Source organism: Diadema antillarum, unplaced genomic scaffold (assembly GCF_040938485.1).
Source record: "Diadema antillarum isolate AM-2024a unplaced genomic scaffold, OU_Dant_1.0 seq00000809_RagTag, whole genome shotgun sequence".
Taxonomy (NCBI): domain Eukaryota; kingdom Metazoa; phylum Echinodermata; class Echinoidea; order Diadematoida; family Diadematidae; genus Diadema; species Diadema antillarum.
In genome coordinates, this window is record NW_027271689.1 from 252,501 (window position 1) to 279,784 (window position 27,284).

The 27,284-nt window shown below is 38.9% G+C and overlaps 2 protein-coding genes across 2 annotated transcripts in view; both read right to left on the reverse strand.

The window, feature by feature from the left end:
• LOC139739629 (uncharacterized) overlaps positions 1–2,589 on the reverse strand; it is a 21,242-nt gene extending 18,653 nt beyond the window's left edge. Inside the window, exon 1 of the mRNA XM_071650240.1 lies at positions 2,198–2,589. Within this exon, the coding sequence (XP_071506341.1) occupies positions 2,198–2,363 (166 nt within the window). The 5' untranslated portion in view covers positions 2,364–2,589. The remainder of the gene's footprint in view (positions 1–2,197) is intronic.
• A 5,191-nt stretch (positions 2,590–7,780) lies between these two features.
• On the reverse strand, positions 7,781–25,140 carry LOC139739630 (thialysine N-epsilon-acetyltransferase-like). The gene is made up of 4 exons (XM_071650241.1): positions 25,011–25,140; positions 14,270–14,443; positions 8,999–9,039; positions 7,781–8,107 (listed from the first exon to the last, which is right to left on the reverse strand). The coding sequence occupies exons 1-4, from the start codon at positions 25,126–25,128 to the stop codon at positions 7,898–7,900; spliced, it is 543 nt and encodes a 180-aa protein (XP_071506342.1). The 5' UTR covers positions 25,129–25,140; the 3' UTR covers positions 7,781–7,897.
• Between the last annotated feature and the right edge of the window lie 2,144 nt (positions 25,141–27,284).

Consider the following 27,284-nt stretch of genomic DNA (forward strand, 5'->3'; position numbering starts at 1 on the left):
CTGTACTGAATGAACTTGATTGCCGGCACAAGAGATTTGGCTGGAATCTCATCATTAGTATTTGATTTAAGTCATATCCACACTTTGAAGGTTGCTCTTTTTCATTCAAGATGTTGATATTGGAGCTTCATCGAAGCGTCTCAAAGGAACAGTCGAAATATCCTGATATCTGGCTTAATTCGTTGTCAGATTAGGACAACTGATTTCCGCAGACGTTTTTTTAAGGTGACGTTTCATTTGATAATTTTAAGATAATGGATGGAACATCCTATCTCCGAATTCGTTTCAACACATTTACGCATCTTTGCTTGCAATAAGGATGTCATATTATCCGAACAGTAAATCATTCATGAAATCAAGGTGTGAACATACAAAAAATAACAAATATTGATGACATGTTGCGCTGATTCCATGTACACGTAATTCCCTTTCTCCTCTCATACATGTTTTTACCTAACACTCAATCATACATTTTATCTATCAAAATTTCTATCTATCTATCTATCTATCTATCTATCTATCTATCTATCTATCTATCTGTCTGTCTGTCTATGTAGCATGTGTCATGCTTTATAAAGTGCATACAACCTCCATTAAGTACAATTTAATATTCCCAGCGATTATACATACCACCGATTATCCCAACAGAGGTGTTTAAAATTTCTTTAAAATTCGTCCTTCCTCTTTGCTCTCTTGCTCCAAGGTCTATCAAAAACATAGGAAATATAAAATCACTCAAACGGAGATTGATATTATCGCAAAGTACACTCAGGGTTAGATCATCTCTCTTGTTCGTCTGTCCAGGATAGGAATGGAGCTGGGGAAGGGGTTTTTCACGATCTGAATGCAACACCTGAGGATATTTATTCTTCATTGTTGAGTTCGAAACCACGATGAAAGTTTGGAAGTACTTTGACTCTGACAAGATGTACTGGTGACCAGCACTGCACATTTTCTAGCCTTCGATGTGTTGACATAATGTATTATTGCGACTCGTTGGCAGTGATCGTGCGAGGTAAGAACGTGATAGGAAGGAGACATTCCCGCTGTGTCGTCCTTACAACCAATTCTTCCCTTGAACACCCGCCCCCCCCCCACATACACCAACCAAAGTCTCACCACCTTAAGTTCATCTTAACGCATTCCTTTTACAGTGATTCCCAATAATAACATCCTCATATTTCATTCTTATTCACATTCACGTCCACACAATTTAAATTTCTCTCCTCAAATGGCATGCTTAAAGCTCTCGAAGATGAAAAGATCACGAAGTCTCATGAACACTTGTTATCCTTCAAAATCAGACCATGCGATCAGATCTTACAAGTTGGCGCTTCTTTTAAAGGTAAAAAATCGCTCATCTCAAGGTGTGTATTTCGCATGCAATGTTGTCTTATTGCTCTTGATGGTTTTGTATTCGGTAACTAGACACGAGCTTTGCTTACCACAGACATTACCCATGCCATGTGGTTAAATGTGCCATTGTCCAGTAATGACTGCAAGTCACGTGAAAACTACCCACGCAAAGATGAATCTGCTGGACGTTAGTTCATCATCCATTAAACACTTATTACCTGTCCATTTTAGGTGCACCTTCTAAGGATAAAAAAGTATATTTTCTTTGCTATCGATCAATCGAATAGGCCTCCGTTACCTGCCATTAATCTTGTTAAACAAAACGATAATTCTAACGATTTAAAAGAAACCTAAGATGATAAGGTAACCTGGGGCTAAGTGTTCTGAACCATCGATTTTTACTATATTCCTATGCCTGGTGACACCAGCGATCAGCGTACCTGATTCTAACTGACTATTATCTGTGTATGTGACCATGATGTATTTCTGCTATACGGTATAACCTAAGTCTGGGCCACAGTAGTTCAACTGGTCTCGATTCAGCGGTAGCGCTAGCCCTGATCTGACATTTGTATAGGCCAGATCTACGCTCCAGTCCCAAGAATGAAGTCAAAGTTTAGTTTGCAGATAAATTTTTCAGGATGTTTTGGTTATTTTAAAATCTGTTTTCCCACCGTTTGACAGAATACATCGTAATTTTGATATCTCTAGATTTTCGTAATTTTGGTGCTTGATTGCTGAATGAAAATGCATCAGAGACAACTAGAATGATACCGGCGTCGGCTTCGATGTCAGTGTCAACTTCGATTTCGGTGTCGAAACAATGTTTACGAATACTCACCATTCTCGTCGACGTTGCGATGGAGCTGGGTAGCAATGAAGTAGTCTAGCTTCCGGACGTACTTGCCGAGATTGTGCCATCCGTCGACGAAGGTCGGGAAATTTGGCGGAGGATCAATCTTCTCGTAGAAATTGAGCACGACAGCGTAATTGTTGTTCCCAGACATATTTACTGCTGAACGTCTGATGGGAGGCTTGTGAAGAAGAACGTGGACACGTCGGAGTGGCGGATGCAAAATTCAAAGACTCGTGGATGGAACCGACGCAGCGAGAACAATGATGTGGCTAGTCTCCCGACTACCGAGTTACTCCTGCGTAGCTAGTAGTGTTGAAACGAATGTCAAATCATGTGTGTTGGTGAATCGAACGCAGACCTCATCCCAAATGTTTCGCGCCTCACATGCGATTAGCATTCGTGTCGCGGTGACGAAAACTGCAGATTGATTATCACTTTTGTGTTGGGATGCGGGTGTCGCCAAAAGCTCGTGTCAATCGTGTATGGTGAGCAATCGTGCGCACACACAGAGCACGCACAATTTGGCAGACAATGCCTAGGCATCCGCCCGGAGCAAAATAGAGCATTTCTATCCATTGCCAGAAAGATGGGAGTGCGCACAGAGCGTGAGGTTATTGGAATATTGACGGGTTAGAGAAAGAGGAAGGGGCGTGAGGGAGGCTACTATCTTTCTTGTGCTTGCTATTTTTGTTTGAAACTGTGTGTGCGGAGTGCGAGTGCGTCATACAAGTGGCACAGATATATCTAACACTACCAACGACAATCTGAAGTTAAGGTGATTGATATAACAATGATGTCGTATTTAAGGCCTTGTCCTCCTCCTAGTAAGCGAGTTTCCTGTGGTGACCATGTCCACATATTACCATCACCAGTAATTTTATTAGTCTAGATTAATGTCTGCCTCAATCTGAACTTGACATCAGAATTTGATATATTCAATGAATTATGTGTATTATAACCGTTATGCTTTTGAATTACCAATGATATGGTAGCATGATGTGTAGGGTGTTCTTAGACACTCTCAACAGCATAACAAAGCATTCCCCTTCCCGACACGCCCTAATCCTGAGCAATATTCAACCTCCTCGACATCCTGAACCACGATACGTGAATGGTTGCCATCCGCTCCTCATTCCTCCTCCTCCACGCATGCTCCTATCACCTCCCCCCCCCCCCTCCCTCGGGCTCCTTGACGACATTTCATGATGTCGACGATGAGGGGATTGATCTCGAACCAGTTAGAGTACTCTCTTCCACCCTGTAGGCGAGTGATAATCATCAATCACCAATACGCGATCTAAACGACACGAAAGCAGACTGGACTATGCCGTTCAGCAGAAAGGTGGTAAGAGATGTTGTCCGGCTTCCCACCAGAGTCCCTGTTTCAGCCAGCTATGCACAGAAACTGGCTCTATTCATTCCATTTTATTTTGATTTGTGCATTTGACTCGTTTGAGGTACATGTACATGTATGTATAATAGGTGCATTGATGTAAAAAAAGAAACGGGGAATGTTGCGTATAAAAGAAGGGTGGGGGGAATTATCACCGGTCATGAAGTGCAAAAGTAAAGATAATCTAGTGCTTTCAGCGCAGAATTAAGAATGTCACTTTTTAATCATAATTAAACCCATCAAGATCAGGTAAACGATACAACCCTGAGTTAACGTTCGTAAATTGAACTGAACATCCACGATGTGCACGTTGTGTGTATGTGTATACATGTAAAATGTGTGTGGGTGTGAGCGTGTGTGTGAGCCCGTGCGCGTTTGTGCAGGAAAATGACAAAAATGAAATACGATATATATATATATATATATATATATAATATATATATATATATATATATATATATATTTACTTATATGTATAAACTTATGCGTAAGACAGAATAATTAGTATTCCATGGAAGACATACCTTCTTCTTCCTATTTCCTTTATTTTGTGTTTGAGGGCTTTGTAGCGATGTTATTTCCATACATGTAAGTCGTGTTATAATTATCACTGGCAGTGGCACATTTGTCATTTGTTTGTATAGATCCTGATGAAGGCGACAACGGCCGAAAAGCTCGAACACAGAATAAAGGAAATAGGAAGAAGAAGCTACGTCTCCCGTGGAATACTAATTATACTGTCTTACGCCTATATAATGTCTCCACGACCTGGAAGTTTAAACGTTGGCACAACATTTCTTGCATCTATATATATACATGTATACCTAGAACAGTGGTAAATTCACTTCTTTTCTGGTTCACTTCCCACTGTAAAGCGAGGAGGTTGTGTTTCATTCAGAGACCTAACATTCTTAGGGAAACATACGGATTACATTCACTACTCATACTATTGTCAACTGCCCGACTCGTGTTCTTCAATTCAACGTAAGAGGGCGGTATGTATACTACCAGCCGCAGAGCCACCTGCGGGTTCAGCTCTGACCCGCACCACACCCTTACCGCACCACCGGCACTAATACATGTAGTATACGCCAAACGTCTGTGTGTGTGCCTTGTGTGTGTTGCGTGTGTGCCTGTCTGTCTGTCTGTCTCTGTTTTTTTTTCTTTCCCTCCCTCTCTGTCCTCACCCTCTCACATAAGGTGCTCGCCCAATGTCACTCTAAATAGGCCAGTTCTCGGTTTCACTTTGCGCATGAGCAGAAGATATGTAACCGTTACATGTACTAACAATATTTACTGATTATTCGTGCAATCCTTAGAAATGTTGCTTGCCAGCAAATCCACATGGCAAGAGCACCTAGTATTCGGCAGTAATATTAGAAAATGTTTGTTAAGACGTTCAATGCAAAACGATGAAACGCCTGCTTCTCAAAGTGTTAATTGACGAGACCATTCCGGTCACATGGTCTAAGCAAGTTCTTGTTTGTTTGGATATGAATTCCATAAATTGCTAGGTTAGGCAAGCTTATGCATTATGTCGCTTTGAAAACGAGTGAAGTGCCTAACCAACTGAGAAAAAAAGAAAGAGCTTTTATACAAATATCTACAGATGAGTTGATTATGAACTGGCTTATTGAAAGCACCAACACGACTCAAATCACTACAGTGTACCAGAAAACCTCACTCCATAATATTCACAGGTTGAGCTTGTGTTTACACATGTTATGACACAGAAGATGACAAACATAGGTTTACATACATCATAACTTAAGAATTATTCAATAGCAGTAACAAAATCACTCGAAGAAATAAGAATAGATCACATCGCTGTAATACAACAACACTCTGACATCTGCAACAAGGTTATCACTAACACAAAGCAACATCGACACAATACGTAGTGTCACAATGTGAACAGTTTTCAAAATTGCGTGTAATAGGAAAGCTAAGTGTACATTCTCTTAGCAATAGCTTTGTGCATACAGTATATAAATTTGTTTTACTCATTTGATTTTTCAAATCCCACACTACGCAACTTCGACTGACTGTGGGCGATACAATCAGTTGATTGGTTGACACAGGCGATGACGCGGCATCGTTATTACAAAAAACTACTACATGTTTGATTGGCAATGCCAATGTTTGTGCATAGTTATACCAATATAAAATAATGAACAAAAACAAAAGTCTTCCTTGAGTTAAACGTAGTCATATAAGCTATGAGTTTGGCAAGATGATACAGTAGTGTAATATAAGTGCAAAGCAATATTCATTTACAAAACACATAAAAAACAATACCGATCATCAACCTATCATCCATGCAAGAGGCGAACTCCTTTATTACCAGATACTTCTTATGACGACGTTCTTTTTAAAAGGATGCGTCCTTTCTATTAAAGTGTTTCTTTCTGAAATAGTTCATGACGCTACATGCTGATTTGTGCGCATATGAAGGCATTGATTTCTAGTCGACAACACGATATAATATTGTTTTCTTCAGTTTATTGATTCTTGACTTATATCATGAATGTGATGAATAATCCTACGAACGCACTGTCCAGATTTGGATGCATTTCAATTTTCCGCCCCTTGCGCCATGACCACGACCATCACATGGAATGAGAGTCACTTCTTGTGTCATATTGTTCGGATAAGTGTTCAGCTTGCTTGATAGTGCATCACCTCTGAGATAGATTAATTTCATAAAGTTTTATTTAATACACACAAAAAAAATCTTGTCATCATTAGTCATGATTTTCAAGGAAGAGCGTCAAATCTCTACAAATAATTTCAAAGATTAGCGTCCCTATCTTTCCGAAAGCCTTTTTTTGCAGACTGTTTTGTCGGCGACAGCTGTGAGGAGCTCTGTTATGGGTCAGCCAGATGCTACGCATTACCAGTAAAGAGACATAAATGACTTCAAATGTGTTAGGATTTATTATGCTTTCAACGTGTGTCTATTTGATTTGAAATATATATAAACTTTTAGAAACTAACTTTCAGACAGAAGATTTTCATTTCAAGTACTGATCAAAATACCGCTCATATCATGTGAGCACCCCCGCGCCCCAAGCCAGGCACCCGGGAGATAATCCTCGATTAATGCTGCTGCTCCACATGTGATCTCTCCCTTAATAGCATTCTACTACAATGTACAAGTCTTTAGTATACGTGTACTTTCGGTCTACGAGTCACACCGCGTGGTTGCTTAATATCTCACAATAAAACTTCATCTTCGGCAAGCTTGGGCTAGACTTCAATCCCACAGGTAACTGTAAACAAAAACACATACTACATCACATCGTGTTGATGCTGTAATGATTACGTTTTCAAAACTTTTTTTTTTGAACTTACATAATACTGTATTACACGGGACAATAGATATCCTAATATTTTAGACTGACATTTCTTCATTCATAAATAATGTCAGCAGATCTAACATTCTCGTTGTTGTTGTTTTTTTAAATTAACGTCTCACATAGAATTTAGATGAAAAGCTGTATGAATAACCGATATAATCATCATAGTCCTCACAAAATATACATTTCTGAAAAATGCTACGAGTAAGATACACTGTTTCTTTGGACATCATTTGGATTACCCTTCCATTGATGCTTTCGAGCGACAGACATAAGTAGAGAAATATATACTGTATTCTCGACACCAAAGTAATATTCGTACCACATATTTTATTCTATAAAGAAGAAGTGAAGAGAGAGGTAGGGAGAGAGGGGATGGGAGAGAAAACACCTCACAAAAACATACAACGTTTGTACTTGATATATCTGAAAAATCAAGCATCAACGTGTAGGGTTGAACTCCAGAAAAAAGTTTCATGATCTGATGTAACGCGCCATATCTCCAGCGCCATATCAACTTAGAGTCTCATACCAGAGATTCCGATTGCTTTATCGAGGCGCACCTAATAGTCCTATGAGACCCTCTCTCCAATAGTTATCACAATGGCATCATCACACGTTTCCTTATGTCAGTAGACCAAGAGCTGGCCCTTTACATAGTGAAGGAGAGAGTGGTGAGTTCTGTTGACTTGAAATGCACATCAGTGGGTAAAAGGTGTCACAGCCAGAAAAACTATAGGAAAATATGTTTATATTATCGCTCTTTATTGTCACGAGGACTCGGTAGAGAGCGCCCTCGATTGGCCCCTCTACGACACACCGGCCGCGTGTGACGACAGATGCCCGCTTCTCACTGTCCATCAGCAGGTTCTTGCGTCCACTTCGCGACCAGTCCTGGTAGCACACCTGCGATGACGTCACAGTCCCCATACCTCACAGCTCTGCCTTGAGGATCATGTCTTTGCTGATGAAGGACTCTCGTTTGACGAACTTACTGAGCTTCTCACCCGTGAAGGCTAACAGGTGATACTTCTTTGTCTCCGTCAAGTCTTCAATGCCAAGATGCCGGTAAAGCTGACGTACCTCGGTGTTCCACTCGACCACGCAGGCCTGGATGCACTTACAGCCACGGTCTACCGCCATCTATCGACAAAAGGATTGTAGAGGGGAAATACTCGGTAGTAAATATCTTTATTCACTGGTCCATTGGACCAGGTCCTATTAAGATACGAAAGGTTACCCATAATTGTGTCTTATTATTAAGTGCCTGCGCCAGACTGGTGTCTTGTTTCATGAAAATTTTCACTGCTCTTACGAAGCTTTCTGGTCATTTACACTTTTTTCTCGTCCTCATAAATTCTAAAATTGCAATCTTTGTCATAGACACCATACATGCACATGGACAGATTTCTTGATTCCGATGTGCACCCTATTTCTTTCTCAGTACATTTTGCATGTACAATGTAGTAGCTTTTTATATTGAAATATAACACAGTACTGACATATTGCAAGTACTAATAATTTTCTTTAATGACAAAAACACGGAGAAGTTTCACTGTTGGAAAGGTTTATTAAAAGGTGAATTTTCCTACAAATTTTACTAAAAGAGGATTTTTGGTGGTAATTTGAAAAAAAAATATATCGGAGAAGAGTTGGGCTTTTACAATAATTAAATGCATCAACATGATGTAGCCTAATGATTTACAAAGTTACGTAAAATTGTTGTGCATACTATCACTTTTGTGTGAACTCTGCATAATATCAACAGCACTCTAGCAAATTGCACAAAACATTAACATTTTCATTTCATATTGACGTCACAAAATAGTTTTTCATACTAACAGACATGATTCGTTTGTTTTGTCGGTTTGTGTGTGTGTGTGTGTGTGTGTGTGTGTGTGTTTGGGGGGGGGGGAGGGAGGAGGTGTCCTCAGTTTATCAATACCATTGAATGTATTATTTTGTTTCTGCGTGGTTTGCTTTGTGTTTTTCACTCTGAGGAATAGGTTACAGAGACCCCTGTGAGGCACTTACCTTGATGACTTTATGCATTAATGTTACTCCAAGACCCATCCCTGAAAGAGAAATTAGGGGGAAAAGAATATTAATTACATAACACACAGATTAGTTGGGCAGTTGAATGAAAAGGCTGTGAAGGCTCATAGCCGTATGTAAGTCTCCCATCAGGGCGAGCTGTAGTCTTCACTATGTCTTGTTTTGCTTTATGACGTCAGCTCCAACGAGCTTGAAAGAGTGAGATGTAACAAATTTTCCCCTAGAATTGGAAGCATGTGTATGTGTGTCTAACAATCTGCAGAAGCCTTGATGCGGTTGTTAGTGTGGGTGTGATGGCTGGCAGCCATCCCATTTATCCCTGGGAACCAATTGGAAACGGAAGCCCCTGCCATCGACTCTCAATCGACGCGATACCGGATGTATTGGGATATAACATCTAATCAAGCCTAATTCCGGAGTGTCAAAATTATATTCGCTGTTTTGTGACCATGACCGTGTGATTGACGCTTTCCAGAAAGGCAGTGTACATGATAATTACCACAACGATATTCTAGCAGGTTAAACCTAGATACTGCATTGGAAAGTTCGTTCTGTTTCAAGTACGAATGATTAAATGCATCGGAAAATGCTTGATTCCATATCAGCGCTCATATTGCTCCACCTCGTCCAAGGCATTTATCACTATATGTCCCTGTATATTATGTCACATCTGTTGCATTCCATCCCTACACAGAAATAGATTTTTTTAAAAAGATACGGAAATAGTTAGGTATGAACGTGAAACAAATCATAGCAAAAGAGAAACAATCCCCATAATATACCTCACACTAGTGTGCATCCACCAAATCAGTGTACAGTATCTAATATATTACAAGTACGAGCCGTCCTGAATCATAATCATAATATATATTTTGTTTCATTCACATTTTTTTCCTGGTAAATCTAACGTCATGGTCAGGTTATCACGGGAAGATTTATGGTGTCTGCAAAATTAATTATCGAAATTCGAGTTTTCTTGTATTAAATCTACACATGAAAACTACTGTTTCGCGTCACTGAGAATATGCAGGTTATTAATAACGGGATACGCTATCATATCGCACATATGATTATTACAAACGTTCTGTTATTATATTGTATTCTCCGAGGAATAATAATACATATAGATTAGGTGTTCTGTACTTCGAGGTAATCCACTGTTTGATACTTAATAATAGAACCGTTCACAGAGACGTCGTCTCAGGGTTTGTTGAATAGAAAAGAAGAAAGCATACCTAGAACAAAAAAAAAAAAATCTTAATCTCTTTTTAATCCCTCTCCTATCTTTTGAGATATACCTTCGACCCAAGAGATCGATGCTGTAGTGTGGTTAGATGACCATGCCATGTTAAACCATCATCAATAACATCAAGAAACTTCGAGCTGTGCTTTTGTTCTATGGGGAAGTATTTTTTTATGTTCAATGGAATTGAGGTTTTTTAATTGCATTAAAAATGTGTTTTATTTATGCAAAAAGATACTCAGATGATATTCTCAGTATATCTTATCAATAGTCCAAAGTGCAAGCTGCGTATTAACGTTTCGATTTTATTGAGTGAGCGAAAAATGCTCGCATTGTCATCAAAATCACGAATGATCCCTATTGATGGATTTATGATGTCACAGTTACAAAAAGAAGTGGTTCCAAAATGGTGCCTTATGGGACTCCATGGCGGCATGCATGAATTTACACCATTGTATACATGTTACATATATAATATGTGATGAATGTTACTGTGACATAACAACGTTAGATAAGCTTGTGTAAATAACAATAAATCACGTGACACGTCTTCACCGTCACACCCCTCATAGACTCACCTAAAACTCGCTTGTCTCTCTAAATCCTCATGCTTCAAATTTGTTTTGTTTTGCACATTAACTCACACAGACAAGAATCAAAACAGCAGCAACAATCGAATGAACTTTTCTTGAAAGTGTGCAACTTTACTTCCTTGTGTTCTGGAGGTTTTTAGTATTCTTGTGACAGTGTGTGATCGATGACAGGATGAATTCTTCTTTCTTCTTGGCTCCTTCATTCTCCTTTCTTCTTCTCTTTTTTGTTTTTTGTTTTTTCTTTGGTAACTCCCCTTAGTACGGCTTTTGTGTATGTGTGCATGTTTTTACACACATGTGGGGAATGTGTGTGTTTGTGTGCGTGTGTATGTGTGTTCATGGACCTAAAACGTTGTAGGTACATGGTGTGTTGTTGTTGTTGCTGCTGCACAGCTGTTTTTTGTCACCATATTTTCGTGGTACACACGGTTCAATGAATATAGCGTGATATATTCGTGATAATTTCCTTCTCTGTACTTTGAAATAATTACTGTTTGCAATAGATTTCAAAGTACTTGTATTACAATTAACAGTATACTCTCGATGTACAGACAGATTTTGGCTGATATGTTGTTTGAACTTTATTTATTGATTTATCCACCTTTTATTAGCTCGGGTTTCAGTGGATCAATCTTTTCTATCGGAATTTTTTTGCGCACTGTGTTGATAAAGTAAAATGTACTGTATGCATCACACACGAGGCTCTGGAAAGGGACTTCAAAAGGAGAGCTCACTCCAGTACATGTGAGTAAAAATGAATGGTCTGAAATAACGTTTAAAATGACCATTTAAAACTGACCATGTCTTTTTCAGTGTATTCATTTCTTGGAATGTTATCATGCTTTTGTGCGGCATTATGCCCCTTTAACTCACGTGTACTCACCAACGAGACATCGTTCTTTGCTTCACTCATTTTGTTGGCAGTATTTAGATCTTCCTTTGACTTCGTTCGACATTCGTTCTATTTATTCCAAAATGGTTTACTCTTTCAAATGTCAAGTAAAAAAGTCGCACACATATGTTGCCATGAGGTGCCTTTGTAATCCTTGCATATACCAACAATTTTTTTTGAAAAAGTCTTTTTCTGAAAGGCGATTGATGACTTTGTTGAATGGGCATCACCCTTGTAATCTTTGAGGGAGTGCCATCCATAAAGAGATACCAATCTTTTATCATCACCGTGGCGGAACAGGTGGATAAAAGTAACTGGTATTTTCCCATGCAAGCTGAGACAGAAAAAACCCTGGGGAAAAGGATGCACGAAAAGAACTCGTGGCTTCTAATCGCGTAAGGAATAACAAAAAGATATTTTTGGCGAGAGAAAAAGGATTAACGGTACGTGATTTTGTTGGGTGCTGTTCGTTATTCCGAAGGTTCGTTATTCCGAAGGTTCGTTAATCCGAAACACACAAATTCCCTGCACCTAGAGGTTCGTTAATCCGAACATTTGAGGCGTTATTCCGAAGGTTCGTTAATCTGAAAATGAAATAGGGTTTGCTATTCCGAAGGCTCGTTTATCCGAAAATGAAATAGGGTTCGTTATTCCGAAGGTTCGTTGATCCGAAGTGATAAAGGGTCCGTAACGAACCTTCGGAACAACGAGCTTTGTTTCATTTTCGGATTAACGAACCTTTTTTCTTTTTCGGATTAATGAACCTTCGGAATAACAAACCTCATCACATTTTCGGATTAACGAACCTTCGGAATGACGAATCTTCGGAATAACGAACCTTCGAAATAACGAGCTGTAACCATTTTGTTTGTATATCAATCTTACGGTTCTGTGAAACTGTGTAATAAGCCTATAGCTCATTAAACTATACACCACCGTACAAGAAGTTGACTAATGTGTGCCGATGTTGGCTTGACTTTTGGTATAATGTGCGGAAACTGCTGAATAAATGAACACAGCAGTCAAGGAGGCAGAAACTGACACTGTATAATTCATGTATTCATCAGTCAATGTCAAAGCAGTATCTTCAAATGAACAAAATGGTTAGTAGAATCTTTGATAAAACCCTTCGGCATTTGTTTCTTCTTATTCTCCTTCTTTGTCTTCTTCTTCTTCTTCTTCTTCTTCTTTGCCTTCTTCTTCCTCTTCTTCTTTCATTTGATTATGCATTCAGTTAAAGTGAGCTGGCGTTGCTTAATTTTTTCCTCTCCTCATCATGAAACTTGTCAGCTTAATTTTCACATTTTGGTCAGTTATCACCTTCACGCATTCCTTTTAAAATTCAGTCGCTTATGTCATTATTTGCTTGAGGATTCAGAGTAGTTGTTGGCAAAGTTGGTCAGGTAACACCTATACCTGGACGTTCTTAAAAACCTGCAATAAAAGTCCCTACTTGGAAAAAGTATTACACAGTTACACGAGACAATGGTCCCATCTAAGGAAGAGGTTACATTTCATTCGCATGTGATGTTTTTCATCAAAGAAACACAAACAGTCACACACACACACACACACATACACACACACACATACACACACTATCACACAATCACATGTAACCATCATACTAACAGGAGAGACTAATCTTGTGATTTTTGTCCCCTTTTCTTTTTGTCTGAACGAATTCTCGGTTCCCATGTACACACACTCTACAGCCAGTCTAAGCGTGACAATAGTTGCAAGCATGTAACCCTGGCTTGTATCGTTCTGATGTTATACAGTTCGTTTTCACTTTGCTTGTGGAGTGCCATTCGATCACACACCTGCCTTTCATAGCTGCACTCGTACTAGCTAATCTCGGAGTGAGGACGATTAATTTACCCAGGCTATACTGTCCCTGGTGTGTTTCTTCTGGAATGTACTGTACAAACGTAATGAGTTCCTTGACAAACAATCAACACAGAATGTATGATGAAGAGGGGAAAGTGAAGATGTTATATAGTGCTTTTCTGAGTACCTCAGAGAACTACTCCATAAAGGGGATAGCATAATTTTGGTTGAGGTAAAGATTCAGCTTTTATCTTTCTGTGAGAAACCTAAAAACCACTTTATGAAATGTGGCAGAGAATACAATTCTAAGAGGAAGTCAAATTCTATTCAATTAAAAAGTCAATTCTAAAAGGAAACTGATGAAAATCTGTTTTGAAATGGCTGAGATATTCAAAAACAAAGCAAAAAAAAAAGTGATCTTACTAAAAGATAGGTCTTACCTTTTATTAGGATCGATTTGTCTGGGATATCTCAGTTATTTCAATAGCCAATTTTCATCAAATAAACTTCTAATTCCTCTTACAACAGTTATTGTCTGCTCTTTCATATTTCCTTTAGAAGTTTCTCCTTGTTAAAAAAAAAGTCATTGTCAAAAAATATTGGAAACCTGAAGCCCCATCTCAATTGAAACTATACCATCCCTTTAATTCACTTACCGCGATACTCCCGTTTTATCCCTTTAATTCACTTACCGCGATACTCCCGTTCTACGAAGAGATCTTCAAAGTAGAGCATCTTGCCATTCCAAGAACAGAAGCCGTAGAAATAGAGGGCGTACCCGACGAGGCTACTCACTCCGTTGTCGATCTTCTCAAGAACGGCGCATTGGAAGACCGGGTCGGGACCAAAACCATCTCGTCTGAGATCTTGAGAGAGGGAGAGAAAAAAAAAAAAACAGTGGAGATCTCTGACAATTTTTATCTCACCTGATTTTATGCCCAATTGATCTTTACCTTTGTGATATATGCATTTTATGATTAGGTTGGCAGTCATCAAATAGACTGAACGTTATTGAAGATATTATGTGGGCTTATCAAACTGGATTATCCACTGGCAAGGTTGACTGCGCAAATTCGAGACATGACAAAACTAATGTCTGTCATATGCTCCGTCACTACACCTTTTGGCGCTTTAATTACCCTAATGACGATACACCCAATTTTCGTGCATTTGCGGAAGTCACTTATATACGCCATAAAGATAATTACTGCAGCTGATCTTGATGAGACTTTGTTGCTGTTATATTCGACACTAAAGTACTGAGGTAACCATGCTGTTAAAAGAGGTATTGAGGTGACTTAATTGGTTTCACGTCAAGCAGTAACTGTGACATCCCTCAGTCTTGTGGGTCATGTTTGTTATTCCGACGGTTATTTAATCAAAAAATGAAATACGGTACGCTCTTCCGAAGGTTCGTTAATCCGAAAATGTGAAGATAGTGCGTACTAACAACCGTTCAGACTTATGAACCTTTTTTTTTTTTCCTGTTTTCGGATTAACGATCCTTCGCAATAACAAATAACCTTATTTCATTTTCGGATAAACAAACCTTTCAGATAAGGAAGCTTATTTCATTTTCGGAGTAGCGAACCTTGGGAATAACGAAATGTAATCAAATTTGTTACCTATAAGCAAGAATGAATTGTATCTCCGCGGCACGATGAGTGAACAAATTTATCACTGTCAGTACACTGCGATGGGAGTTTGCTTCTTTGCCAGCAAATTACATTATTGTAACATCACACGAGTAGGTTGATTTGTTGGTCTGTTCCATAATTCACACGTCCGCCTGTTGACCGACCTCCTGCTATGCGCAAAGATTATTCTGTCTTTCTACGTATCTGTCCTAAATTCGTTCGAGATTATTCTGTTCTGGTAAATGTATCGCCATCGGGAATGATCGATTACTCATACTGTGCGAGCTAACGAACATGCAAAAGCGTATTATGACGTTAATGGCGTTAACAAAGAAATAGCCTTCAGTGCAATCCCTCCGAGTTATTGTTTGGACAGGTCATCCCGAACTGACCAATGGCAACTGAATATCAAAAAAGAGATCGTTGATAGTTTCCCTTCTTTTCCATACTGTCGCGTTCGTATCACAACGAATTTTTATCACTTCATGTTATTATTAAATTACTGAATTATGACGAATCATAATTAATATTGACATCAGGTAGGAAAAAGCTTGTGTTAGGCTGTAATGCGGTTCGTGTTCGAAACTTTCAGGCGTGAAATTTTCGATCAACTAGTATGAAAGTGTCTGTTTTAAGTTGACCTTACCGTCGATGACGAAGATTTTGCGCTGTCGTAAAAGAAGGCTAGTCTGTTAAAGTCACGAATAAATATTTTTCATCACGACATATGAGTGCTGACTTAGTTTGCTCGAGTATTAGCAACCACAAATTTTTTGTCAGAGGCAATTAAGTCCATGGCGCAACTTAACAGTAAAAATCAACGTATATAGGAGTAACTGAACCGCGAAAAGGTCGAAAGAAACTGAATCCTTGTCATGTCTTTCATATTCGTTACAAAAATACAGAATTGATGAGACGTCACTGTCCTTTGTTTGATCTGCTCCTCATTCATGACAAGTATTCATCTATGCAAATTATTCTTCATCGAGATGAGTTACCAGACAGAATGTTAAACAAACACGTTAGAGAGGGAGAGGGAGAGAGAGAGAGAGAGAGAGGGGGGGAGGGGAAGGGTGGTGGTTACAAGTAGACGTCACCTTGGACACCTTCGATTTGATTATGAATGGCGCATAATTAGCAGAGAATGTCACGTGACGGTGAGAATCAATCATAATTATGGTTGAGTTACGAGCACAACACCAGCATCTCTTAAAATTCCGGCGGTGATATGATTTACAGCCACGTGTGACCGAAGGGAAACATTATTATGTAGACCTTCCTAACTGACTTAAACAATAAAAGATTGACAAAAAGAAAAAAGAATGTCCTGCATTTGCGCAAGCTAAAAAAGCTTTGGATTTTTTAAGCCCCCCCCCCCCCAAAAAAAAAAAAAAAAAGAAAAAGAAAGAAAAAGAAGTAGATATCGTTCACACTGACATGGCGATGATGAGAATTTCTCCTATTTGTTCGTAACTGAGCAACAATATTTTTCTCTTTTTCACAGAGTCATCATTGCTAAATGATTTTAACATTACATCTACAAGTTACGGGGTGAAGAATATACATGTAATTTTCTAACCACCTCCTTATTTCAGTTAACCACATTCCACTCACATTTTGTTTCTCATTGATCACATTTGTTTATGGTTCACTACCCTTAACAGACGCTTGATGAATCAGGTCTGCAATTTTTAAATGCAGCATCCCCCATTACACGGGTGATTTGAAAAACATTGTACGTGTTCAACATAAAAATCCGTTAATGACAAATTTTTCTAGAACTTAGCGGCATGAGGGGAAGTAGTTGGCTTCCTGTCTTCACTCATCATCTGTGACCTACTCTTGACCTTCCAGGTGGCTTGATGTGATCCAGAAAAGTGATCTCCCTCACCCCCCTCCACACACACACCTCCATGTTCTCCCTGCCTGCTTCACTGCACTGACAGGGGTCTCAATCTTGAAATCCTAATTGATGCTGCTACAAAGCTATCACTGTATGCCAGGGATACTAGGCTACTATCTTCAGAAACGCGAAACGGATGTGTTGGGTGTAAGTTTGCTCTTAAAACGTAATCAAACTTTTCTTCCTTATCTCCTATCCATCTCCATCTGAGCATGATTTACTCAAAATGAGATGGCAGAGAGCAGTTTCTCTCTCCCATGAGTTAATCAAGTCATAATTTCATTATTGCGTATTCATTCTTGCGCCGAAGACCAAATTTATGTTTATCATACCATTTAATACGATTGGCGGGAAATGGACAAGATAATTATTAGCAGTATACACTCCCACTTACAGGGTATGAACTCTTTCACCTTTTTTCTGTCCATAGGTTGTGTTTGTTTGTTTGTTTGTTTGTTTTGTGTGTGGTTGCTTGTTTGTTTACTTGTGTTTGATCATACGAACTTACTGAAATACAATCAGCTAGCGACGAGACTTCCCTTACCCTCTGTGCGCCATGTTTATTTCCTGTCCATTATAGATTAGTATACTTAGGTACGAATATGAAATTTGTGCTCATTTTGACTCCATGGCACAAAAAGAGTTGAAGGAGAAGTGAGAATTGATCAACGATGGTTAATGAAGTAGCGACCTTCCGTGAGACTCACAGATAGTGAAAGGAAAAGGCCGTTGAAGGCTAATGCCAGGATTTTGGGCATGCGCATCACTACAACACCTGCAATTAATAATCATCATGCTGGGCAAAGCAAGGACACGTTGTTAGACATGCACTTATTCAGGTAGTGGAATCAATGTTCCAAATTGTATTCGGTATTTACATTTACATACTACCAGAAAGTGCAGAGGCTTTTCACGCTGGAAAGCATCGATCGAGAAGGAAGAGAGCTGGGGTGGGGAAAGAGGGGGGGGGGGGGGTAGAGAATAGCGATCGTGGAGACTCAATAAAACATGTGCTGATTTTTTTTTTTTCAAGCACAGAGTTCGAACATGAAAAAATCGAACGTAATTATTACCACATCAAGTGTTTCCAAAAGGCCGACTTATTTTCCCTCGAGTACGTACCTAGCTATTCCATCAAGCTTTAAGCTATACATATTTAAAGCTGCACACACACTGAACTTTCTGGATGTTATGGACAACCTTTAGGGCCTATTAAAGGTTTGTCATGTGCAGTCATCACCAGCATTACTTTTACTTGAATATCTCCGTATTTTGATGTCAGTGACATTACTTTTTTTTCCTTTTTTTTTTTGCAATTTGAACAACGACGTCAGGAAAACACCACACATTATAAAAAAAATCTTGTCGAACTGTGTAATATAGCGTACAGAGTTTGGGAGAATTGTATAAACACGGGATACTACAAGCATGTGATCCACGCCACACATACATTACGAGAATTTAGCTAACAGAGAACAAATGAGATTGTTATCACAGTATGACAAAAAGAGAACATAAAAATGTCCATATGAATGAGTGTAAGTCTCCTCACCTAGCTTAGTTTACATTGGTATCTTCTTTATCGTCTTATTTACACTCTTACTTGCATGGCTAATAATTACAAGATATATTTCATGCAAACACAATTTGCAGAGCACGATCATCTATTTGATATTCAAATCCATTTGGAGCACATACATAATTTTAGTCTTTGAATTACGCTACGTGCGCTCAGGTGTTGTACTCTCAAATGTGGAGCAGCAACATTTTCCTTTCCATGCTGTTAGCAGAAATAAGTTTTATCATACTGTGACATTTTAAATAGTTCCAGTAAAGCATGTGGTAGCTGTATCCCAGCGTGGCTGATCAAAATAAGAGACTGAAGAACAGGAGTAACAACCGTAAAAAGACGTCGTTGTCTTCTTTGCTCTAGGTAAATGAATAGTGGTAATTAAACTGTCATCCATACATGCTTCTGTTAATGAGCGACGCATTTTATCATAAAGGCATATTTTATCATAAATATAGATGTCTCCAGTTCAAAGATGCTCATTAAGTGAACATTTTGAGAACGAACGAGTCTTTTTTTTTTTAATTTTGTGAAATTTTCTTTATATTTTCCTTATATCATTCTGCGTATGTGACGTCATACGCTTCAGTAGTCTTCTCATCCGGCAATGACTGAGCAGAAACTTTTAAAAAAATCACAACTTTTGAACAGATTGTCTGACTTTCCTCAAACTTTTACTGATTGCTGATGTGTAACAATACTGCAGCATCCACTCATGAATTCACATATAAGATGAACTTTTCCCTTAAGATTCCGATCGAAGCCTGGCTGCTGGAGTATGAATACATGTAGATGGAGTTCGATGTGAAGTATAGTAGAATCGGAGTGCATGTAAATAATCGCCTACAATTCAAACGCATTACGCGTTGTATGTGGCAGCGGGATACAAAGGGGATATGCATCGAAGAAATGTGGATGAAATAAGGAAGGAATGTTCATTTTCTCATTTTTCCGGCTACTTTTTGCATGAATGCAAATATCACGATATGCGTTCCACATAATTCCGCCAAATGTCTTAGACTTAGTATAAGATATTTGAATACTTCGTGTGATCAAGTCCTTAAGATCCTTTATTCTTCCCTCCCCCCCCCCCCTACTCTCTCTCTCTTTCTCCCTCTGCCACATGATTCTGCCCTGGGAATATTAAGCACAAAAAGGCCACCATTAAGTAAAGAGTTTTCAGAGACGTCAGAAACAATGGCTCAATATGTGTCCGGTGGCCCAGCGCTTCAAAACATCATAAACTGTCTCGGGGTTTCTTGTGGTTTTTAATGTTCTCATATCCTCATGAAACATGAATGTACGTGAGGAGTACTCCACCAGGCATCCCCGTTTCTTCTCTTTTATTCTAGTGTCAGCACTGGGCAGATTTTAGTGAATCTAAACAGTAAATGTACAAGAGACCCGGGGGTCTTGCGCTCACCTGAGTATCGCAAGTTCACCTTTCACGCAGTCACTAATCTACATTATTCACAGCTCTACCAAAATTTGACCAGGCATTCTTATAGAAGATGAAAATGTACAATAAGGGCCAAAATTTTTTAAGATTCCTAAATTTGGGGGACTGAGGGCCCCCCGGGTGGGGCATGGTGCTCATTTTAATGAATTGAGATCCTAACCCCCTAGGGATGCTACCTGCCAAGTTTAATGGTGAAAATCCATCATGAGGTTTTCAAGAAGAAGATGAAAACGTACAATTTAGGCCCCCATTTGGACCTCCCCATCCCTCCCCCTGGCCCCAAGAGGGGCACCCCTGGATCTGCTTTGAACAAAATTGAAACTACATTCATTAATGTACTAACTCATAGTATTATCTTAGCTCTATCACTTCTGATTCTAGAGAAGATTCCTTAATTTTGGGAGGTTTGGGCCCCTTGGGGCCCTCCAGGTGGGAGTCAGAGCCCATTCGAACAAATTAAGATCCTATGCCCCTAGGGATACTACCTGCCAAGTTTGGTGAAAATCGGTCGTGGGATTCTCAAGAAGATCGAGGGATTCTCAAGAAGAATATGAAAATGTACAATTTAGGCCCATTATGACCCCTCCCCACTACCCTTGCTGGGTCCCAAGGGGGGCACCCCTGATCCCGCCATGAACAAACTTGAAACTACAGTCATCAATGTACTAACTCATAGCATTAACTTAGCTCTATCACTTCTGGTTCTAGAGAAGAAGATTTTTAAAGATTCCTTAATTTGGGGGGGGGGTTGGGCCCCCCTTGGAGCCCCCTGGGTGGGGTATGGTGCCCATTTTAACAAATTGAGATCTTAACCCCTTAGGGATGTTACCTGCCAAGTTTGGGGAAAATCGGCTTTGTTGTTTTCAAGAAGAAGATGAAAATGTAAAAAGTTTACGCACGACGGACGACGGACGAAGGACGCCGGACGAAGAGCGATCGCAATAGCTCAGGTGAGCTAAACAGTGAAAAGTAACAAAGATGTACAGTTCAGTTACATCATGATAGGTTCTGTGAACTAGGAATAGGAAACTATGTCAGTCACTGTTGTAATTACGCATGATTTGGGTATTTTTACCGCGTATGAACAGACTCTAATCAAACTGAAAACCTTATCTGTAGGCCTATATGCATTATATATATATATATATATATATATATATATATATATATATATATATATATATTTATATGTATATATACTATTATGTAGACCCTATATCAAGTGCAGGTAACAACGGAACAATGGGGTACGGGGAGATATTGTATAGGTGTGTCGTTATAGAACAACGTTCAAAGAGCAAACACAAAGAGATCGGGAGGAATTCAATGAAAATAGGACAGAATGTTTCGGACTCTTTAAAATTCTGTTATGTTTAACCGGATAGTGAATTTGGCTGCAATCACGCAGTATGCAAACGATATCAGATTGAACCTTTGGCCGCAAAGTGAATGTCACTTTAAAACAAGAAATGGAATTACAATCATGTGTCTCGGGGCCAATTTATATTTTCATCAAGTCAACATTCGTGTTTAAGCTTTCAGTCTCGTACGGCCTTTCTTTTCTTCTTTATACATACCGAATAAGAGGATTTGGGTAATATCAATACAACTTACGCCTCAGAGACTATTACTACACAATAGCACACGTTCTGCCTCAACGACAAATCGCCATTATCATTAGAGGAAGGTTTAAGAAGATTGTTTGTGAAGGGAACAATTCTATCGCTATTTCTGTCACAGTGCGGATATAGAAAAAGCTACCCGATCGAGCTATTTCACGCTTCAATGTCGGACGCGCTTAATCCCTGTAAAAAGCACCATTCCTGTTTTTTTTTTTTTCACCGCATGCTTCATAAATAAAACACTATTATCGTTTGCTGATGGTTTACGCCTTATAATCACCGTGAGACCTCGTATTTCCAGCATCGGGGTGAAAGCTTAGCAGAGAAAGTGTTAAGAATACGTCATATCATTATGAATTTGATGCGATTCATTCCGTTTCATTTAAGTTTTTCAAGGAAAAATACATGAAATATAACAAAATAATATGATGCGTGATATCCAGCCAGCCAGGCTCACTAGAACATTACAAACAAAGTATAGAACATGGTGACCAATCCATGAAGAAACTAAGAAGAGATGCAAAAAAGTACCATGGAACCTACTGTAGTTAAACGCAAACTAGGTCTCAGCAGGTGCTCAGTGGGAACCATGAAATAGTTGTGAAGATCAAGATCAAGCGATAAGATTATACACACAAACAAACACACACATACACACAACAAATTTACTTTTAATTATGATAATAACAAGTTTAATGTAATTCCCTCATTTCTTGTCAGGGGAAGCAATAACTCGAGATATTTTTGAAACAACATTCCGGGGGAGGAGAAAGACGAATAGAGCAGCCGCAAGCTGTTTTCTTTTACTTTTCATCAAACAAGCCATGAAAAGAAAATAGCCTGATTATGTTAATATAATTGGTACTGTATGTTGCCATAACATTGTTCACAATGTAATGTTACTTCTAGGTAGGGGTTGCTTTTCTGTTCTTTTCATCAACGGATTTTCTCTTCTAAGACCAGTTTTTCAATTTGTATTCGGGGTTTTTCTTTTTTCTCTGAACAAAGATTTTATTTTCGCACATGATGAGGGTCCAGTTCACATGAAACGACGACTCTACCTATATGACATGCCCTTCAAGTAAGTTGAGAGCTTAATTAATGGAGAGTAGCTCTCATTGCTATAATGCTTTATCAGCATTACATGGGATGGCTGTAGAAGTGGGGGAGGGGGGGGGGGTGATAGGGAAGCTGGAGGTATATGGGAAGTGGTTACAAGGACAAGGAGATGACATTGCAATCGATTGTATGTGTTTTTTTTCTCAGCACTTAATTTCTTTCAATGAAGAATTAACTCAGACTTTTGTTTTGTCAGAAAGTGCGATAGAAGATTCACAAACCACAGGGTGCTAACCCGGAGATGTGGGTCTCCAACATGCCTACATCAGAAAACTGGCGAGTGATGTTGACCCTTCGTGCTCATGGTTCGCCCCAGGTGACCAGTAAATGTTAGCAAAGGGTATCAACGAGGCACGTTGTGCCATACGAAGGAGAAGAATATAAATCACGACATAAATGAAGTAGCTATAAAAATCTAGGCGGTGGTAAATACATCACAAAATGGCGATTATTACTGGAGTATCATAATCAATAAAAATTGAAAACGACTTCAACATTGTCCCTTTACTATACCTTGCCAACGTCCCTTTGCATAACACACGTGGGAGTGGTGTCCTACACATCCACAGGTGGAAGACATTATGTCTTTTAACGTCTCTTCTCAATGATGTGACAGGGTTGTTTGGAACATACTGTAAATCTCTCGGCAAATCATTAAAATTTGTATTAAAAATCCCAGGCTCTTCATTCTGCAAACTTGCTGACGTTTTGACATTTAGGCTTAATACAGATTCACTGTATTTCCAAACTGTTGGAATTTGGTTTTTACTTGGTCAGTTCATTTAAAGAAAGGATGAATTTTAGAAGTTAACCATTATTTCTTACTTCCGTTTTCACTTTTTACTTTTAAGTTGTTATTTTTCAGCATCGGTATTGTAAAATTTTCTTGACACCATTATTCAAAGAATGTAAATTGCAATTGAATTCATTAAGAGTGATATGTTGTTTTTTTTTAAGATCCATTCAAAGCGATGCTTGTAAACATGGCGCCCATGGAGAAATTTATAACGATTAACTGCAAAGCAGATTAATTCATTGGTCTGCCACACTACTGCCATAAGAAAGATAATATGCATTGATTAAAAAAGAGGGATTTTTCTTCGACTTCATTGTATGAACAATCCTTTACAAAGAATTGACAGTGGTCTTCGACAAAAGCATCTAGCTTTCAGCTTAATTTGCGCAAATCTGCACTTTATGTTGTCATCCATAACTTTAGTTCACGAATATTGGGAAGCTGACATTCACCTTATGACCTACAAAATTCTGACCTTGACCTCAGCGTATCTAAATGGTAAAGTACCTTGTCATCCCACAATGGATAACTCATGCACTCATTTTCATCAAACGTCACTATACAACGATCGCACCAACGATAAATATGAATAAGTAACCTTCCAACTGCATGCTGATAGCGATTATTATCCCATTGTGTATAGTAGTGAATAGAGTACCCGTCTACAAAGGAAAAATTTGGCTTGGCTGAACGTTTTCTTAACTATATTCGCGCAAGAAAAATAGGCCTATCTCGAATGCGAAGTGGACTATCAAACCTGCTGTGCCGTCATATTTCACTTGAATTCATTCCAACAAAGTGTGAAAACACTGCAGTCGCATGCATATACAGATGGCGTTACACAATCTGCGAGAATATATATTCGTACACGTACTTCAAATCGACAGTACCTATATGAGATTGTAAGTCTACATTTTGGACTAACAATGACTTATGACTTCTAATCACTCCCTGCATTGTGTTATTGTTAAATATATAGGCCTACATGTATTTATGTATAGCACTTGTAAGAGCCTTGTGATTTTTTTCATGGTCTGTTGGAAGTGAAATAAAGTGGAAATGAAAAAAAAAAAAAGGGACTGAGATCTCGAACAAAGACCGGACTTGATGATCATTATATCCTTATACTCGTGTATTCTGTGTCTGTATACAAGAACAGTCTCAGCACAAGATACTAACTTGCAAAATTTTAGATCGGTTTCGTCCGTTTTCCGTCTTTCGCATACTGTACGTTGACGGAAATAACTGGTCTTCTTTTCAGAAAGTGTTTTTAGACTCAAGCTGTAACAAGCAAATTACTTTCTTTAAAAAGAATGGTATCACCAACCTTCTTCGGTAATTTTCGTTTCGTCTGCGAATCCTTCCAGTGCAGAGAGTTTCTTCATCAGAGTCAATACATGTCCGCAGTCATTTGGCGTGGCTTTTCGGATGATGAAGGACACCATGATGAGAACCAAACCGATGTCGACTGATGCTGCGTTGACGACGATGACTGCGACGACGGCAAAGGACAACTTCCGGGAAGGATGAACTCTCGCTCTGACTTTGCCACTGTTTGCTGTTGGGAGCAGTTAAATGAACGATATCGGTAAGAATTCCTTTTAGGACGATGGGAAATGGTCCACTCGGTGTAATGTACCTTTCGGAAATGATTCGGTCCAATGGCTCCTAAGCCGGTTTTGTCAACATAAGTAAGGAAGGAATTTTATCCCGGCGGCACCACGACAGCCATTCAATGAACAATGAAGGCTACCCTATAATAATTCCTACAGTGAGTGGTGACGTGAAGTTGGCCAAGGCCAAATCGGGCTAAAATGGTGCCAGAGCTGCCTTATGGACAAACGTTAACTGTCAAAGTGTGATCTCTTTCCATTTGTTCAAGTAATAATACACAAACATCTATCCTTTCTGTGCTTATCTGGAAGTGAAATTTTGCTATAACTGAACTTACGACGGCTTATAAGGTACACATTATGTAATAAATATTTATTGGCCATTTTGGCATTTGCTAAAATATATCTAAGACGACCGTTCTAAACACAGAAATAGCATTATCAATCATCACATTTTAACACAGAGATTATAATTATGTAAACATAATTGTGTATTTGTATAAACCAGTACAACCATGAACATTCTTTTTATTTGTGGGTCTGCAAGGGGGGGGGGGGGAGGGGTAACATGCTCTCCACTGACAAACTTTATACAGACTGTATGGATTTCCTATACCATCCATACAGGAGCGAAGGATTCGCACATCTGCCATAGAGTTAGTCGCACCCTATACTACAATGTACGACTAGTGGGAATACACAAACATGAGACGAAAGAAAACAAAATATAAAAAAACCACCTATAACAAAACTTCATAATCTCATGTCATTATATTCTCGCATCTCTCTAGAACTCATCATAGTTCTTGGCGAGTGAAAAACCATTTCAAGAATCTGAAAGATTAGATTGAATCTTTCAAGTTAATCTGTCAATCAGTTGTGATAAATTGAATCTACTGACCATTTCCTTTTTTAATTATCTTTAGCTCTGTGCGAAACGAAGTAGTATAAACAGGTAATCATAATTTGAAAGCCTTGTGGCCATCACAATCTTTAAAAAAAAAATACAAAAAATCAGAAGGGACGAATGCTCTAATATCACGTACACCTCACGGTTCCGTTTCAAGCGAAAGTATTTCCATTGAATATCACACCTTTATGTCGCCGTGCTATATTTGTAATGACAATTGTAATCTGTGCCGTGTGCAACCCATTTTGCAATCGACAATTTTCCTTTCCGTTTGTTTCTTCCTTTCAATCTTTTCATTTACCTTCTTCCTTGTTATTGCCATGATACTGAGAGTGCATGGTTAGAGAACGGTGATTGTGACGCAGCTGCTTTTACTTTGTAACCGGAAGCATTTAGTACATGAGGCAGATGAAAAGAAAATACACGAGTTGACAGAAAGTATTGGGGAATACTGACGATTCAGCTGTTTGATACCATGTAGTGAAAATTCAAACCTGGTGGTACTGTCAACGGCGTGAATACTCCGATCTTATAGATTTCACACTGTACACCAGGGGGTCATTTCATGAAGCGTTTTGTCGGATATTTCGTCTGACAAACTGTTAAAAGCTACTGAAATCCTTGCATCTGATTGGCTGGGAGCAAATTTGTCCGACAAAGTTGTTGGACAAAATGCTTCATGAAATGCCCCCCAGTTCTTCTTAGGCCTGTTTCAGATGGCAAACTACTAGTATATCATTATCAAGAGGTAATAAGTTGTAGGGGAACTCTTCCAAAGTCTTCCGCTTTTTTTTTTTCAAAAAAAAGTCTTCCCCTCTCTCTCTCTTTACATTTATTGGATGTAAAGTTACGAGAGGAAAATGTGCCCCAGTTTACTTCGACCTGTCAACAGCCCTGCTCAGGCAAATAATACGTTTTCTATCAATAGTCATTTCACACGAAAGAAAAGCTTTTCTACTACTAAGGCTACTAAAGTGCAATGCAGTGACGGTCATACTGAGTAGCCTTCAGTAAATCTCGGGGTGAATAGATAGTACATGTAAGTACAAATGCATTTTGCGGTGCACATGGCGACTAA

Coding starts and splice junctions, on each gene's coding strand:
- LOC139739630 (XM_071650241.1), bottom strand. CDS start 25,128: ATGGTGTCCTTCATCATCCGAAAAGCCACGCCAAATGACTGCGGACAT. Junction 14,444..25,010: donor AACGAAAATTACCGAAGAAG/GTTGGTGATACC, acceptor CCCTCTCTCAAG/ATCTCAGACGAGATGGTTTT. Junction 9,040..14,269: donor CGTAGAACGGGAGTATCGCG/GTAAGTGAATTA, acceptor TTTCTCTTTCAG/GGATGGGTCTTGGAGTAACA.